Source organism: Phaenicophaeus curvirostris, chromosome 17 (assembly GCF_032191515.1).
Source record: "Phaenicophaeus curvirostris isolate KB17595 chromosome 17, BPBGC_Pcur_1.0, whole genome shotgun sequence".
Classification (NCBI taxonomy): domain Eukaryota; kingdom Metazoa; phylum Chordata; class Aves; order Cuculiformes; family Cuculidae; genus Phaenicophaeus; species Phaenicophaeus curvirostris.
The window spans coordinates 9,726,002-9,744,489 of NC_091408.1; the positions used below are offsets into that span (position 1 = coordinate 9,726,002).

Here is an 18,488-nt window from a genome sequence, read left to right on the forward strand (position 1 = left end):
CAGATGCTGTTTGCTACATAGCAGGAATTAGAACAACAGTGGACAAGGTCAAATGTCTGTGCGTATTCTTTTAGATCTCAATGCTGCTGCTACTGTTGTTGTTCTGATACATCTGCTCCTTTCTCTGTGAGGGACCACAATTACACATGACCAATGTGTCTTATTTCTCCTGTCCGAAAGGACCCAGATGGAAGTGCTTTTGTGACATGCCCCGAGGGCTGTGTCCTTGTGTGGGGCCCCAAACAGCTCAATTTTGTCACCTCTCCTTTCCAGTCACAGATAGCAATTGCAAGGACTGCACAATCCACGCTAGAAAGAACATTGCCCAGCCTGCCTGACCTGTCCAGCTTCTGGTGTTTGGGCCAGAGACACCAGCAGAAAACGTGAAGCACAGAGACATATCAACAATCCAAAGATCACTCCCTATCCACAGCTCTGGAAAGACACAGTAAAGAGAAACTTCAGCTGTGCAAACGGGTCTCTCTTCTTAAGGGGAAAAGCCTTTAAATGGAGGAATCTCTAGGCTAGAACTTCCTCGCTTGGCAGAGCTTGAATTCACTGCTTTTTGGAGCACACTGCAATACTTTTCCATTTAGCTGAGCTTTCCCAAAGGAACAAAAAAAAAAAAATAGAGAGATGGCTAGCAAAGCTAATGACAACTGGGAACTTATTACTGTTCACATTACATAAACAAGTGAGTTATTACAATGGCACATGCATGTGCACATGTCAGAACACATGTGTCTTTCCAGGGACTTGTCCTTAAACTGGAAAAAAGGAGAACCAGGGAAAAGCATCTTGGTTACAAACCCCACACAGGGCTCAGTACAGCACACCACTGCTTTTCTGATTACAGCTGCCTAGTGACGAACAGACCTGAGACAGTTACTGCCATTGCTACTGCAGATGCCTAATTGCCCAGCCCAACCGTCAGAAGGTTCGAGTTCACTGTACAAAATGTGTTTATTAGAGTAAAAGAGACACCGAGCGATTCCCTGAAGGAACACCCATAAAGAAATCGTACCACAGCTATGTCCAGTAATAAAATACAATGTGTTGCTGTTAGTATCTTATCAAGAAGTCCAAAAGCCTCATAACACAAAAATGCCTCAGAACTAGAGTCATCACTAAAAAATCAACAGCGCTGTTAAGGGACTCCCTTCTTTCAACTTGCGGCTGCTTGGACCTACCATATTCTTTCCTCTGGTCTTCTGTGTGTGTTTAACTAAGGATCATGTGTTCCAAATTGCCATTTTTTGGCCTCAAGCCCCTGTAAAACTCAGCTTTGCAGTTCCAGATGCCAATCAGCTGCTCTGACTCCAGGAAGGTAATGAGCTTTTAGCTTCCTCCCAGCTCAGCAGTAGAAACCTATCTGCACAGAAAAGCTTACTGCAAAAGGAATCATGCGTTAGTCCTGGGCTCCAGATGCCATTCGAGTAAAAGTTATTTTATTAAAAAGATTCTGATGTTATTTTTGAGCTGTTTAGATACTGAACAGATTTGTAAACGCACTGTCAGAAAAAAACTCAACAAGTAGGAAAGCACAGAAGAGGGGAAGAAATGCTACAGAAGAGAGCTGCACAGCAAAATAAAACACCTGCATGGTAATACTTACTGAGTTGAAATACCCACACCCCCTCAGACACCAAGTTATGCAAGGAAGAGATAAAACACACAGGAAACTTTTTCACCTCTGCAGACCGCTTAAGTATTTTCTTTCCTGTTTCCAAGACAAACTGTATGACAGGGACTGGATCACAAGGTGGGGTGCAGTCTCACTACATGCCCTCCCCTGCTCTAGGACTTCTACTGGCCGTAACAGGCCCGTAAATAGGGTTGGGGGGTGGAGGAGAGGACACAGTATTACTGAGTGCAAAGCTGTAAGGTCCAGCACCAGGCAGGGACAAGCTGTCAGCCTGCAGAGTCGATGCTCCATTGCTGGCAGCCAAGGAAAGGCAGCTGCCAGCCCCTGGAGAAGCCCAGCTGGTGTAGCTCCAGTCCTCCAGGGATGCTGTTTCTCTTCCTCAAGCCTGTGGTGAGTCTGAGGGTGAGGGGATCCACAGCACCTTGTGGGATCAGCCTTCCTCCACCTTTACACACTGGAGTGCTGGCACTAAATACTGACCAGCGAGGCAAAACCAACTCCTCCATCACTTGGGAATTTACAGAAACAGGATTGCTTTGTCAGGTATTGGGCAACAGGAGTTTCCACTCATGGCACCTTTCTATGCTGCCCTGTTGCTGAGGGACTTTGTGCTCTGGTTTGAAAGACTGCATGCCCCTGACAAACATCTGGATGCACCAGCAACTAGTGCTGCGTAGAACTGTGGCAGACAAGGATCAGCAGAGTATTTCCACTCGGGCTGAAACCTGTCAGGTTCTCCCCTCCGCAGCCTGTCTTCAGTTTTATCTTCAGTGCTGAGGGAAAAACAACTTCAAGATAAAACCCAAAATCTTTCAGAGCTTGCACACACTCAACTACGCTTGCAAGTCAATTGGAAAGCTGCTTTCTCGGCTATGCATGCTTCACTAAGTCTTCTTATACTTCCATATCTCATCATGACTTTTACATAAAGTCTCATAAAAGGTCACAAGGTCACATAGGTATTTGGTTATTGGTATGAAATCAGTCGCTTGTTAGAGGCCTGCCTGCTTAAGTCAGAGAAGGGCAGAACTCCACAGCTTGAGTTCCTCAACAAAGAAGGAAGAATACATCTGTCTCTTTCTCCAGTGGATCTCCCCTTAAAGAAGAATGAAGCACTTCAAAAGGCTTCCCAGTAGGAAGGAAATATTTGGATATAAACAAATAACCTTTTAGGGGGAAAGGTTATCAAAATTGAAGCTGAGAAGAAGCTCCATGTCTGAGCCTAGAGAAATGAAAGGTCAGAGATCCCTAATCATCAGGGCTGGTATTGCAAGGCTGTTCCATTCCTTACAGGCAGAGCCCTGCAATCTTGCCTTTATAAGTATTTTATAAGCAAGTACCATATGGAAAAGACTCCCTCATGTTATTAAATAATTTATTATACGCCAACCCAAACACTTCCTCCAATCCTGTTTGTGTCCTGAAATTGCTAATTAGTTCCTGCTACGGTTTCCGAAGTCAAAAGTGTGTTTCAATTCCTGTCTTCATTTCATGAAAGCTGCCACACGTACCCAAAGGCAGCCCAGTGCCTCTAATCTGTCTCAATTACAGTCACTATGCTGCTGTCAGGCAATTCAAGTATCTACCAACCATCCAACAAAAAGAATTTGATGTTTCCAATGTCAAATAAATGTCAGGCCAGAGTGGAATCAGCACAAACAGAAGGTTTTCTTCAACCTTGCAGCCCCAGTTTTCAAGATACAGTATTTGGGAACTTAATTCTCACAGATTTCAGCATAAACTAGAAACCCTAATGCCTTCAAGAACAGGTATTTTCCACCCATCCTTGAAGCACCACATCCAGGCAAGGGCTACAGAGGGTGAAAGGCAAGAGAAGATGCTGCTGCTCCTCTGCCTCAGTATAAGACAATCAGACAGAACTGGCACAACCAGCTTTGCGTGGAGAATTAGAGGTTTTATGGAAATGTGGATCTTGCTCTAAAACTCAAATTCGGACCAAAATGTGAGGTAAGACGAGGTGAACTGGAGAGCAGCGGCTCTCTGAAGCCTTAGCTGCCCAAACACACACATTTTACAACCACAAAAATCTATTTGCGATTAAAAAACCCAAACATTTGGGGCCTTAGCTCAGAGTAATGAGTAAGATACTTAGTTAGGATGAACAAAGGAAGCACAGCGATATCTGAAGAGGCAACAGGGTAACATTACACAGCATCCACCTGCAGCCCAGCCCCATCTTTACTATCCTACAGGCATTCACAAACCAAAGAAAATGAGAAATATGAGAAATTTTACAACAAAGCCACAGCAGACATGACCTCAAAGCTATTCCGACAGCTCCTTTGAAACCACCTCATCACCATCAAAATGGTGAAAAGAGCCCTAACCCAGCAGCCACTTTGTTTCTTAGAGTTTTCAATTTCAATGCAGCTTTCTTATGGTAATATTATGCAACTAAAAATTGAGCTTAAAACTATGTGTGTAAAAGATTCTAAGCAGAAACTGACATTTACTGTGGAGGTCCTTCATGCCTATAGAAAACTCTGAAAAGGTCAGCATAAGTGTAAATACGGGGAGCTACTTCTCAAGAGTATTGAAATTTCCATCAGGCTACAACCTCGGCCCATTTCTAATTCATAAATGCATGGCAGGGCTAGGAATGCCCTGATGGCCCCTCATGGGCAACCTGAGTCCGTAGCTGGATCTAGAAACAGCCCTCCAGCCTGCAGTGAGGGGAGCAGCCCCGAATTTGGAGTGTTTCAGGGAAGCTGGCATCCAGCCACACAGAAAACTGCAGTTTAATTTCAATGGGTTTAATCTCAGTGCTGCTTCCAGCAATCAGGGACTTAGGATTTGGAAAGGACCTGCTTGTTAGGATTTAACTATTAACCAAAACCTTGCAGAACTGCCCAAATCCAAGTCATGAGTGCCTTTACCAGCTCTTAAGCTTTAGACACTAGCATTAACCTGAAGGGAAACCGACTCCTGGAAGCAGTGCTCCTGCAATGGTATCAATGGGCCTAGGTCCCAACACCCATGCCTTCTTATTCCTTGAGAAATCCCAAACACTGCAACACAACTAATATCTCAGTCAACCTTGACACTTCCCACCTCTCCTCTTACACATCCACAAATTGCCTTTTGTGCTCCTAGCAATCACTAGCACCTTTTATGAGTCAATGTGTGCAGCATCCCCAAAAGGGGACCGGGAAACCTGCGTTTTGCAAGGAACACACATTCTCAATTTCCTAAGTGTTTAAGGTCACTGGGAACACTCCAGTTATGGCAGATCCTTTCTCTAGATCTTGTTCCTGTCCTCTCACATTTTCAGTGTCTTTGGAGATGCTTTTCTTGCTCATCATTTTTAAGCTCTCAGCAGGACAAGATGCAATTATACGCTCAATCATGATTACAGACACGCTGGTTTTGATTTTAGAGGTCTCAAGCCAAAATTCCTTAGATTAAATATTCTTCCTGGCTTTCTATAAGAAGGACAAGAACTGACATTTCCAAATGGAGTGGGCTTGCTACCTGGTTTGTTAGCCACGAGCCAGCAAGAAAGATATTTGTGTTAGGAATTGGGAAAACTCATTTCCACTCCCAGCTCTGCTGCTGAAATGTTGCGTAACTGCCCAGCTCCCTTCAGCAGTTCCTGTCCCTCTTCCTCCCCACGCTCTGTCTTAACTCTCTAGACACGGCCCGTTCACACAGACTGTCACAGTATGTCAGGTACTTACACTGTACTAGGGCTACTGGTAAAACAAGAACATTAACTTGGTCTAAATGTCTCTTACAAAAGCAAGAATATATTCAGTAAAGTAAGAAGACTGCAGAGCATGCAAAACATGACTGAAGTGGACGTGACGTGAGGGGCTGCTAGTCACATACCCCAGACAAGCCTGAATCACAGTCTATTCTTAAGCAGACAGAAAACTTTCCATGCTATTACAGACTTCCAGTTTCCCCTATGACCAAGACAGAAAATTCAAGTCTGAAACTAATGGTCTGAAAGGCTGAAATAGAACCACTCTCCTTTCTACCACATACTGATCAACATTCACATTGATCACCTGAAAACCCTGGGTCAGCAATCAAGCTCTCAGCGGGTTCAGAGCAACGAACAGTTGGACTGACATTGCTTTATAAACCATGCAGAGGTAAGATTCCCCCCCTCCTCTGGCTGACAGGTAAATTTAAGTGTCTGCTTTACAATGTAAAATGCCTGCCTCTCAGTTCAAGGTCATTTTTCTTCAATCCACAGTCAGAGGTGTACGGCACATTAAGTCATATCATTCCCCTGTCACATTGAAGAAGGAAGGAGCTTTTAAGGCTGTGCAGAGCACTCAGGGTTACAGAAATAAATATGGCTTTATATAGCAGCTTCCACATTCAAGATACCTGAAAGTGGTTTACAAAGTAATGAGTCAGATAATAGGGCTGCAGCAGCTGTGTAGGTAAATGCACTAGAAATTAATGCTGAGAAAACAGAAGTTTTAATTTTTTGATTCTCTTCTATTTCCCTTTCAGCAAAACACAACTGCAGCTTCAGCCTGACTAATGAGCATCAGTGACTTCTGCAATTTAGAATGCACGGGTTATTTGACATTCCAGTTTATTTTAATTTTCAGATTAACTCTGTGATTAAAGCTCTCCATTAATGCTAATAAACATTGTTCAAGCAAAAGTGGAAAAAAGCTAGACACCTTCCTGCAAGTACCTCCCGTCTTGCCTCCTTGCTTGATCTCTAGGACCTCAATTTGCAATTAGTTCAGAACCATACAACTATTTCTTTTTTGCTCTCCTTTCTCTCTCCATCATTAGCTGTTGTAAGCACACCCTCAAAGACTGATTAACAGTGTTGTGAGGACCCCATGGTTTACTGTGCCAGCACCAGAGAAAGTACCTATTACAAGTAAATATATATATATTTTTAAAAAGCAATACCCAGGGGCAGAGAGGGAATTAATAAAAAAAGCCAAACTGATAACCCTGACATCTACCAGTTAAGATGTATTTTGCATATATGCTGCTTTCCTGGGAAAGGAGCAAACGGGCTCTCTCATTCTTCTTCCCCTCTGAGTCACCTAGCCAGCTGTCAATGGATTAAGTTGTTTAGGAAAAATCTTGTCCCTAAATCTTGTCTTTTGCAGAGAGTTTTTTTGGCTGACTTTGTAATCCGTTAACAAGAGTCACACAGAACAACCAGGTTGAAAGAGAGCATGGGAGGTCATCTGGCCAGGATTCTGCTCAAGGCAGGCTTAATCCTGAATTTAGACCAAGTTGTTTATGGCTTTGTCCAGTCAGGCCTTGAAACCCTTCAATGACAGAGAATCCTTCAAAACCTCTCTGTTCCAATGCTTGATTACAGAGCATTAGCCTGCAATTTTGTAGGCAAATGAATACCAGACAGGACAGCCAGAGTATCCCAGATCAACACTTCAAGTAAGATTCGAGAGATGTCAGTCTAGCATTGAGGTTTGAAAGCATCTGACTCACATCAGAGCTATCCACATTCCTGTTACTCCTAAAAGCACAGCCTTAGCAACACTCACCCGGAGCTATAACTACTTCCTTTACTTACGTAGATGCTATTTCTGGAAATCTGGCAAGGGATTTACATCAACATTTCACCATTTTTCTGCCTGAGCTGTTTAGAAACTTTCTGCTGTTCTCTTAACTTGTCAAGTAGCTTCGTCAGCAGAACTTGGCTGTGGTACTTTTGATGGACACTAGAGACAACTGTAACTTTGTGCAACAGCGTTTTTTGTAATTGATTTTGACATGAAATTTCATCTCTAAATTCCAACAGAAGAACAGTTTCTCTTCCTTGAGCTTCATGGTAAGACTGGCCAGGCAATCAGCACAACGTTCTGATTCACACGCCTCTCCAAAGTTATCATCTCGTTTTTTGATCCTTATGCTAGAAGAGGGGGAAAAGTCTGAGCTTTTATTGTTGTTTCTTAAGCAAAACTGACTAAGTGGCAATGCATAAATTTAACATAATGCAACAGCAAGGGAGGGAGGGAGGGTGATTTTCACTGCAGTGAGTAAGTCCCAAGTAAGGCAGTTACAGTTGTGTGGGATAAGTACCTCCTCAACTCCTGCTTTTACTCCTGGCAGACTTTCTTGGCACATTCTCATCTTATAAACAGTCCTTGAGCAGCATCTGTCTAATGAGCTATGCTCTGTAATAACAGGCATTCTATTTTAGAGTAACAATTAGAAATGCTTGTAGAATAGGAATGCTAAATGAGACATGCAGAAACATACACGTATGCACACCAAAGGGTGGGGAAAGGGGAGTGTTAACCATCCTTAGCTGGAGGGAAAGTACAAGGGAAGGCTGTGAAAAGGAAAAAAATATGACTGACAGCTCTCACTTTCCAACATTAACTATTTTATCATCAGAAATGGTAGCTAAGCATAAAGGACATTAAAATCCAATCAGTGGTTGAAGGGCTAAGATCCTGCATTGCCAGAGAACACATACTGCTATAAATGAAGTAAATATAGTAGCTGAGCTGTAAAGCTTGCCGAAGTCTCTAGTTATGCATTGGTTTCTGCATATACCTACCTACATAGAGCATCATAAATAATACAGTCGAACTTCTCCATAAAAATACACCGGAAGTGTAATATGCAGAGCAAGAATACGAAGCAATCCGTAGTATTACACATTCTCAACATGAAAACATGAACACCATGGTCCATTCACACAACATACCACTGGGACAAGCCACTACTATCAATCATCAACAGAAATTATGTTTTCATTTAATTTTTGTTGCGACAGTCATGATACACAATACTTTGGTGGAATCTTCCTGGTCACCACAGCAGCAGTGGAAATACTAGTGATGAGCAGTGGAAGCAGCAGACAAGAGTTCACACAGCCCCAGCATCTGACTGCAATTACCTTGCCTGAGGCCACTCAGCAAGTCAGTAGCAATGCTGGAACATGAAAATGAGACTTTCTGACTTCCAACTCCACCTTTTGCTGAAGTTCCAGATCACACCATCTTCTTAGTAGCTGCTGTAATTACCATGTACTTCAGGGGAGTTCCTGCTGTTTAGTTTTTCATAGGCTATTTTATTATGCAAGTATATATAGGCTGCTCTAGTTGAAGATGTTATAACCATGTGCGTAAGCCTAGTTTTCTGTGCGTTTGTAACATGGCCACAAATTTACATCAGGCTGGAAAGGGAATTTACCACCTGGGATTCTTGTCTTTTGAAGATACTCCTAGTTTTTACAGTAGATCTATATTCTTGGGCGTCAGCCTCAGGCAAGAAGGAGCAGGAAGCTGACTATGGCAGTTATTTTGTAGCCCCATGAGAGCCATGGGTGAAAGGACCTAAAGGTGCAAAGGGAGAATCTCATGTTCAGTTGCCAGCTTTTCTTCTCCCACATAGCACGGAAGACTGAACGTTCAAGAATGCAAGACAACGATAAAAGGAGAGGAATACTTGTGGATGTTCATTTGCTATTTTCCAGGATAACCAAAGTACCCTAGAGGCCAGTCAGATTTTTCTTTCAGGAGGAGGACACAAACAATTCAGGAAGAAAGCTGTCTTCGTAACTCACCTTATCTGACCTCTAGTTCTTACGACAGAGGTAGAAAACAAAGGGAAAAAGAGGAGCTTTACAGGCAAACAAAATACAACAGAGCCAAAAAGTTACCAACAGGAAGACCACCTTTAGAACTCCGCAAAAAGCTGCACACTCTCAAGCCCGTATAAATATAGAGCTGAATGCAATTCTCATCACTACAATTGCTCTTCCTGCCTTCCCGTCCCAGCAGTTGTTTTCCACTGCTCCCTCAGCTTGAACTTCAGAGCTACATATCCTAAAACTGAAAGAAATGATCACACTATGAAATCTCCCCATCGGGGGTGGGGAGGTGTTGAGGCATGTAACTATCCCAACTGAAATTTCTTCAGTTTGTGTTGGTTATATATCCTTTCCATACAGCAGAACCCTTCAAGTTCCTAACTCAAATCTTCCTGACACAAAAGTCAATCTCCCTTAACTGAGCAATTTACAGGAGAGAATCACACGAACACTGTGCTTCCCCTTACTACAGCTGCAAGAGTTTCTCTGTTCCACAGATGCCATTTCACTGCTGCCAAGAATCCAGCCTGTCTCACCTCTAAATGGATTTCTTGCCTGGATGTCCCCACAGATAGAGAAAGGGCCAGAAATCACAGCTCAGAGCTGCAATGTTGAGGCATTCTCAGAAGTGAGTGTGCAACGATTTGATGAACATGGTAGCAATTACAAGAACACAAAGCCAAAACTATTCTTCACATTCCTGAGCAGACAGATAACACCAGAATAAGAGCTGGTCCCATAACAGTCTCAAATTCCTCTCACATGATTCAGAGGAATAACTAAGCCTCACACCACAGGGCCATGGGTCCCAGCAGCATTACTGTCCACAGCTACTGGGTAGGGTTTCAGTCATACCATTACAATTTCTCCCAGAGAAATACTTATTTCTTCACAGTCTCTAGAGTGAGGTGCTATAGGATAGGATTGTACTATCAAGTGATAAGAATTAGTGGCAGAATTTAGAAAGGCCATACATGCTTGAGAAAAGCAACACTTAACGGTGAGTCCTTATTGATAACTGAATATTCCTGCAAAAATGACTACTATGAACATCCAATATTAAATGCCTACATGAATGCAAGTGCTCAGACCCACCAGTGATGACAGTAAAACCACAGACAAGGCAGACGGGCATTTCCTGCCTCAACATCATGCCAGTCCTAAGACAACACACGCATACATCGATGGAAAACAACTGTACTTCGTGGCTGACAAACACCTACATACATAGGTTGCGAAGGAGGAAACAAAGGTCGTTCCATGGACAACATCCCTCAAAGGCCAAGCTGTTCAAGGTTTACTACCAGCACCAAAGCGACAAGGAAGGAACAACCGTTAAGAAATGTGCCAATGATTTATTTTACACAACATCTGTGCAGCAAGGTGAGTTTATCACAAGGCAACACAGTGAATCACTAACTACCAGGACTGCTTTAGCAATGAAGTCCAGCAGCCCTGCATGGATGCGACAAATCTTATCAGAAATAACCAACTGATTCTGGCAATAGGCAGTAAGAACTGAGAACAGCTAGTGATAGGGAACACCATGACAATGAAGCAGTGTTTATTCAACAGGTTTCAAAGCCAGCTGTCCTGAGAAGTGAGGCAGACCCTTCTGCTCATTCCTTCTCCTGTCTTGTTGGCATACACAAAACTTCTCAAGCAAGAACAGACCAACATTTCTAATCATGTACAATCCCATATTAAGTTTCCTTCTAGGTACTCTGGAGTACATACTGGGACTACATCCAAGATAGCAGTCAAGGAAAAACACCTTCTTATCTCTGCAGGTGAGTCAACCACCACCCATCACTGCTCACCTCATCCGGAGTTCGTAGAGACCTCGTGTTGTCAGTAAGCTCTGGAAAAAAATTCTGTAAAAATAACACTCCTACTGGAATGATTTCGTGGTTTAAGGAAGTTTTACCAAGTTAACTATTGGTGAGAGAATTTTGAACTCCATTAAAAAGCCATACTAAATGAGTATCCATTAAACCCTCTCTGTATCTGACTCATGCAAGAAATGCACCCAGCATTAAAACACCAAAGGTGTTGCGATATTCAATATAGGCTACAACTCTTTGAGGCTCAAGCTGGTCTACTCAAAATTAAAACAATCATTGTTCTGTAATACACTCGGGTGTTAGTTTGAATTGTTTGAGATGGCACATTAAGAACAAGAGGAAGCTATTTCAGATTTATTCTTCTAATTCACACTACAGCTGCATCTCCCTATGTGTTTTTTCAAACTTCAGCCCTAAACCTACAATTTATGATCTAGAGATCAGGGACTGGATTCATAAAGATCACAAATAAGGAGTTTCCACCCGTAGACCACAGCTCAGTAGCCCAGAAAGCAACCCACTGTCCTGTTTCAACCAAAGGGCTCAACATAAGAACTGCAGAAGATTATGACAATAAAAGCAGAGTGTTCCAGAACAACTAGCAGTCAACTATGGAAATAATGTGTACATAAGAAAGGAGAAATCCACAGGTGCTTGTTCAGAATTCCTTGCAGGTGTTGGGGAAAAAAAAAAGAGTAAGAATTTACAGGTAGGGGGCTGGAGAAAGTTGGCAAGGGCAGGCTCCATATGGGGATTTTTCTATTCAAGGTAGTAAACTTTCTCTGACTCCATGTATTGGAAGACAGATGAGAAATCTTTCACCACTTTTTAAATTATGAAAAACACGTGGGACCAAATGAACACTCTACTTAGTAAAGCAACAGAAATAAGAGGTACTTAATAATTCTGGTAGGAATTCTCAACAACGTGCATGAAATACTTTAAAAGACATTAACAGAAGAACATGTTACTTGCTCTCACAGAGGAGATCTTTCCAGTCCCTCCATTTCCACTAGCATGGCACAGGAGGGGTGTGGATGGTACCATTAATCAATCAGTTCTGCTCACTTATTCACAATACGACAATCAAAATTAATGACTGAAGGGAGCTGAAAGGGCAGGTGAGTGCTTGAGTCAACTTGTAAAGATTTTAGGAAAGCAAATTAAAACAGCAGTGAAATCAGAACAGCAGCTCATCTTAATTACAAGCCTAAAGTCAGAGTAAGGCTTCAGTGAAGTTTCTCTCTCCCCACACTACCTTTAGCTGAAGACAAATTGCCAGCATTTTTGTAATCTACTAAGTTAAAGTCATTATCCTGACAGTGCCAGGAACTCTAATTTCCTGGAGCACTAACACAAAGATTTATAAGTGAATTTAAACACTCACCTTCTGGAACAGAAAATCTGTCATCAGCATCAGGCTACATGGAAAGTGACTGAGCATTTCAGATAATGGAGAAAAGAAATTCACCTGCTGACAAGTTCACCCAAAATCTCATTCCCTGCCCATACAGGCTGCTGACCAGGGTAAGGCTACACGCAAAGCTGAACTCTCAAAATACATCCAGCCTTTCTGTGAGGTCCCTGCTGCAACAAAATAGACTTTTGTTCAAGTAAAAGCAGTTTTAGTGCTAGTTCAGGATTTTGCTGAACTCTCCTAAACTTATGTTCCCATTAAAATGGAAGTAAGCTCAAATAATCAAAATGGAACCCCCCTACTTTAATAACTGATTAAAGAAGAGAATGAGATAGTTCATCCTCCAGGCTGAAATGCACCTCCATGACTCCTTACAGCTGAAAACCTTCAAGTCCCTAATGAGAAACTGAAACCCTAGCTGAACTTCAACACCCAAACCACCTCAAAGCATCTACTTTTATGCCACTGCCTGTATGTGCATATAAACAAGAAGCGATGAGATTAGCTTAAACCAAATAACACAGAGATCTGGATTTTATTAGGAATAACCTGCTGATTCCACATAAAAAGCTGTTTTGCTGTCTGGGCTCCCTCCTCCCATGCTCCAGCACTGCTGAACAGAGGCAGATGATCCAACATCACCATATCAGGAGCATTAGACGTTACAACCTTTATAACATCTTCAGAGTGCTGACATATATCAATGCTGATTCTTTTCACAAAACCTTATCGCACAGTCTGCCATCAGAGACACTGCTTTCCACCGCAGATATGATTAATCCCGATCTTCCCCCAATGCATGAGCCTCCTGTCACTGCTCCTGCTCAGAAATAAGGACTCTGCCAACAAAGCAAAGGAATTGCACCGTGCTCTGTATTTAACGTGCACCCAGGAGAAATCACCACTCACATTGTGGCAGGGCAGAAGACGCTGCGGGGGAGACAGGCAAAACCACTATCAGTGACCTACTTCATTTGGGGAAGGGATTTCAGCAAGAATTTCTTGTTCCCCCTCACAGAAGCAAGATTTCTTTAAAGTACTAAATTTAGCAAGGTCCCGAGGACAGCATTCATAATTTCTCATCAGTGCTATCCCCTTCTCATATGTCGCCATGCAAGCTCTTATCACTACTCAAAAAATTTATCCTCCCTCCTTCTCTCTCTCTCTCTGTCAGAAAAAAAAATATTCTCCTTTCAACAATGTGAAAACAAGAAGCTTCTCTCCACAATCATTCCTCATGAGGACAGCAGTTCTCTGGACACTGCCAGAGCATATATATTTATTTTTTAATATCAGATGAGACAGCTTCTGAAAGCACTGCAAGTTCTACTGTCTGACATTATCCAGTTTACCACAGATAACAACCCTGAACTAGAAGCTTTCCCCTGCCAGAATGCCTAGCACATAAAATTAAAGACTTAGAAATGGTTTCAGGGCTGCTCAAATGCTGTGCTGCAGCAAAACCCGATTTCCATTAAAAAACCAAAAGCAAGAAGAAAAGGCGACTCTAGTCCATCACTCCAAAAAAAAAAAATCTTCATTCATTCATTCTTGTTTAGAACAAACAAATTCCAGGGGAAACCCCCAAAACAACTAGCATTTAAGCTAGGTAATAACTGGCAAGACCCTTTGGACAGTTGAGGATACAAGCGTGCTCCTACCCTGTGTTGAACAAAGACAGAAACTCTCTGCCCCATCCCGACACAAACCTGCCCCCACCCCCAAAACCAGAAACTACAGAACTTTTTCAGTTTATGATGCTCAGCTACAGGATAGGCAGAGATTCCTGCAATTAAGAAAATTTAGAGACCAAAGTTTCCAGGGATTACAGAAAATAGGTCTGAGGTAGTTACTGCTTCGAGCTTGCGGTTTTTCAAGCAACCATAAAGTGCAGTGATCATGCTTAAGAATATTTTATATGGAAATCGTGATGTCAAGCTCTGGAAACCCCACCTTTAGGTCCACCAGATATGCACCATGGATGTCAACTATAAAATTATAAGAAACTTAACACTGCATCCCAATATTTGTTAGCTGCCACAACGTTCAATCGCTGCATTGCATGAACAAATCTTATTACTGCAATTTCATTTGCCCACAAAGATTCCAGCTGAAAACTCACTTTAATATGGCTTTAATAATACATGAAAGATTAATCTATAATTGTTGATTTTTGAAATAGCACTTCACTGTGTCACTCAAACTGAGTGCTTTTGATCATTAAAACTTGCATGATTTTTCAATCTTAGTAACGAGGTTCGGCTTCAGCTGAAAGCTGATCTCAGAGCCAATTATACTCCAAGGCACAGATCTGAGCAGAGCTTTTAAGGGTTTTAAAACCGCAATTTTATTTTTCTTATCTTACTGAACTATTCAAAATCCTAGCAATCTTGTTAGAACCTTTAAAATGCAGGCACATTCATGTAAACTAGATGCTTAGCAGGAAACTACTAGCAAAAAAAGTGAGCAAAAATGCATCATTGCATTTATTTTTCATTCTTAGCACACAAGTGAATTGTTCCTTGTGCCTTTTTCCATGTCAAAGGGCTTCCCTCAAAATGATATGGGATTAATCTCCTGGCCTAACCTTGCACGAGATATAGTCAGACTAAAATCTATTTTACTTTGATTAAAAGGGGTATCTCCAAATCACCAAACAAAACAAGACTGAGCAGTTCCCACCAGCTGACCATGAGAACGAGCTGCATAAGCTCAGAGTGCCAGATACGTCTCCCATCAGACACTCCACATCACTTCCCCCATTAACAGAGGCACATGGAATATTTTTCCCTTATTTTAAAGTAAGTTATGCAAGATCAACTGCTTTGCAGAAATTCTCAATTCCCATCTTCTCCTATGAGTGGCACCCACATTCCAATCACATTTAGAGAGGAATGAAAGTGCTGAGGCCCTTGTTATATTCTGCGCTCCTTTCTTTTTCTGCGTCCTTAAGAGGTCTCCTTGCTCTGCAATATAATCAGTGCCCAGCCCTGAACTGCTGACATTAAAGTGAAGGTTGGTGAGGTCTCCTGCAGCTCTCCCAACATCTTGCACTGCACCTTCCGAGAGGAGCCTTGGTATCTTGTGCAATAACGTACCAAGTGAAAATTAGCGTTTAGACATCAGCCTCAAAACTGCACCCCTTGTCAAGGGTGTCTGTAAATAAATTAGACCCATCGATATACTAGGATTAGTTTGCATATCATCAATTAGTGCTTCACTGTCCATGAATTTAAGCGAGAGCGTGGCACTTCACTGTATAATTATTACACCATTACTGACTATCAGTGCATCTCTAAGGATGTTAGATACGGCTTCTGTTGCTGCCCTCGGTTAACAGTAAGGAAATTGAAGCACTAATTAGTTGATTCCATCAAGGCTAGGAAAACAGCATAATTCAGGTACCCCAAGTCCAAAGATCTCTCCACTGAGTCACGCTGTCACTTTATACTCTCTGAAACTGTGATGCAGAGAGAGTTTAGGATTTTCTTTCTGAAGATCCCTTGGGTAGCTGTGGGCCAGGGTGGGATGGGGGAGCTTTGCCTTGCACGGTTGGTTTGACAGGGTGGCACCACAGCAGTTGCCATGACGATGGCTAAGTTTTTGCAGTGACATTGCACTCACTTCAGATTAAAACCTCTGCAAGTCTCAAAACACCAAACAACGCTATAAAAACTCTGATGAGATCCTAAATCATCTCCTAATCTCCAGTTAAAGAGAGTATCACGCTTGCAGGAAGGGAATGAGGATTGTTTGTGAAAGATTTCACCTCCACCAGAGCTGAAATACAAAAGCGCAATGCAGAGTGGTTTTCTGTGTACCTCCCAGTTCTGGAAAACTACGAGCACTACTCGCTACAGACACAGAAATACTGCATTCAGGAGACGACTATCAGTAAAGACAAAAGAATTAAATTCATCCCCTGCCATCACTCTCCGATTCATCAGAGCATTGAAGAACTAGATACGCCAGGGAAGGGGAAAAGGTTTGTGATAAGCACACTAACCCAATACATTTTGTAACTCCTTACACTCACCTCTAGTGCAGGTGATATGCAAATGGGATTGTAACAAGAGAGAGAGAGAGAGAGAACATGCTTACCCCTCTATGGGGCTACAACCACCTAACACCAGATCCAATGGGCTTCTACAAGATTTCACCAATTCAGCAGCTTTCTACAAAGCCGGTTATATCCAGTATTGAACACTGGATAACAACAAGCACTGACATATCCATTATTTCAATTAACTGAACACAAAAGGAGGGGATCAGCCCAATATGCTCATGTCTCAAGTCCCTTTAAAAGCCCCCGACTCTCAAACTACTTGTTATTTCCAAATATCACAAACATCAGCATTACCTTTCGCTGCTTCAGACCGTTTAGGCAAATCAAGTGTATCAAAATTCCTGTCCAAGTCTCCATTCTTCTTTCCTGTGCAAAAAAGATAAGACAACAGATGGAAAAGACTGTCAGCATACTGACAGGTAAGTTACTGCCACGTGCATCTATGAGATGAGAAAAGATACAGACTCAGAATATAAATCACATACTATCACCCACATTTGTGACTATCTGACTTGCAATCCAGCTGCACAGCAGTGGTTTTAGCATGAGCAATTTAGGGAATAAAAATCCATGTTACTTTCAGGTCGATCCGCTAACACGCTTAGCATTAGCATTTCAGTGGGACTTAAGTGTGCTTAAAATCTTGGAGAACTGTGCCATTTCCCCTCTTGGCAAAGCTGCACCTCTCCCTCAGAGCCCAGTATTCGCTGTTATTTTCACAGGGGAATTTTCACCAGAAGTGAAGCTGAAGAAATTGAACAGAGGAAATAAAAACAAGCTACCTTTGCAGCCTCCTGCCTGGTAGCTGCAGTGAGAATGGAAGTCCCAAGTTTAATATACTGTACTGACAGCAGCCAACAACTTAACCTTGAATTGCCTTTCAATCAGTCAAGTGCCATTTGGACTATTTATTAGAAGCTAATGGAAATAATTCCATACTTCAGCTAAGAGACAGTTTCAAACCATTACATCAGCTTTAATTTACACAATCCTCCACAGAAAGCAGAACAAAACCTGGACTTAAGTTTTAGTTAGCTTGGGAATTCAAGGTTGTGTAAACAGCAGCAGAGGGAAGGGTTAATTTTCATCCCTTCCTCTTCCCCTGTTTTACCTCACATGGCTTCTGAGGATAGCAATGTACAATTTAGCTTTCCCAAATTATTCTGAGGGGGAAAACCAAGTGATTTAGTGCCTCTCCCTCAAGAGCAGGGCAGGCAAGTGCGATGGGATGCATCCAGAACAATACAATCTAAGCTGCTAGAGTTCCTTCTGGCTAGGGACTCTACGAGGCTGTTAACTGAGGTTTACAGGAAGGGCTGAGAGCTCCACCAGTCAGGATGTTTAAAAGCAAGCAGGAAAATCATCCTTGAAAACGTAACGTGGACATTAGTCTGACTCTTGGCTGGGAATAGGTCAGGAACTGGGAAGGCCAACCTCTGCCCCGTCACAGCAGGGAGGTGGTACAGTTTCTGCACAGCGAATTCAACAAGCTGCTCTGCCTTCCTCTTGACAAAAGGATAATCATATGCAGTACTAGATAGTAAAGAAATAGAGCTTTTAAATACCAATATAATTATTTAGAAATAACAACAAGATGGGGGAAAAAAGCCCCTCTAGCTAGCATTCCATCCTCTCCCTTTATCTGGAAATATTATACACGTTTTGAAACGCCAGCACAGAACACAAGCCAACTCCAAATACTGTGCTAAACAAAACACGCGCCTAGGAATTCTGTTCATCCAATGCAATTTGCTTAATTATACAGAGTATGAAAAAGCCAATCTAAGCTGCAAAAAGGTCAGGCAGCCAGGTACCACGCCACTCCTTTTGAAAGGCTGCTTTTCTAAAGGAAGGGGCAGGAATTAGTGGCACTTTGCAGTCCTCCGTCAAGTTCTTGCTCCATGAAAGAACCAGAAACTCGTCGCTCAGGGAACCAAATACTA

General features: G+C 42.3%; 1 protein-coding gene across 10 annotated transcripts in view; it reads right to left on the reverse strand.

Annotated features, from left to right (window-relative positions):
- The window catches only part of ARVCF (ARVCF delta catenin family member), a 258,529-nt gene that overhangs the window by 27,412 nt on the left and 212,629 nt on the right, over positions 1 to 18,488 (reverse strand). For 9 of the 10 annotated variants that reach the window (XM_069871075.1, XM_069871071.1, XM_069871074.1 and 6 more), the window contains one exon: positions 16,840 to 16,911. The exons of the other annotated variant lie outside the window; for it this stretch is intronic. In XM_069871075.1, coding sequence (XP_069727176.1) covers positions 16,840 to 16,911 — 72 coding nt within the window. The remainder of the gene's footprint in view (positions 1 to 16,839; positions 16,912 to 18,488) is intronic. 10 annotated transcript variants of the gene reach the window in all.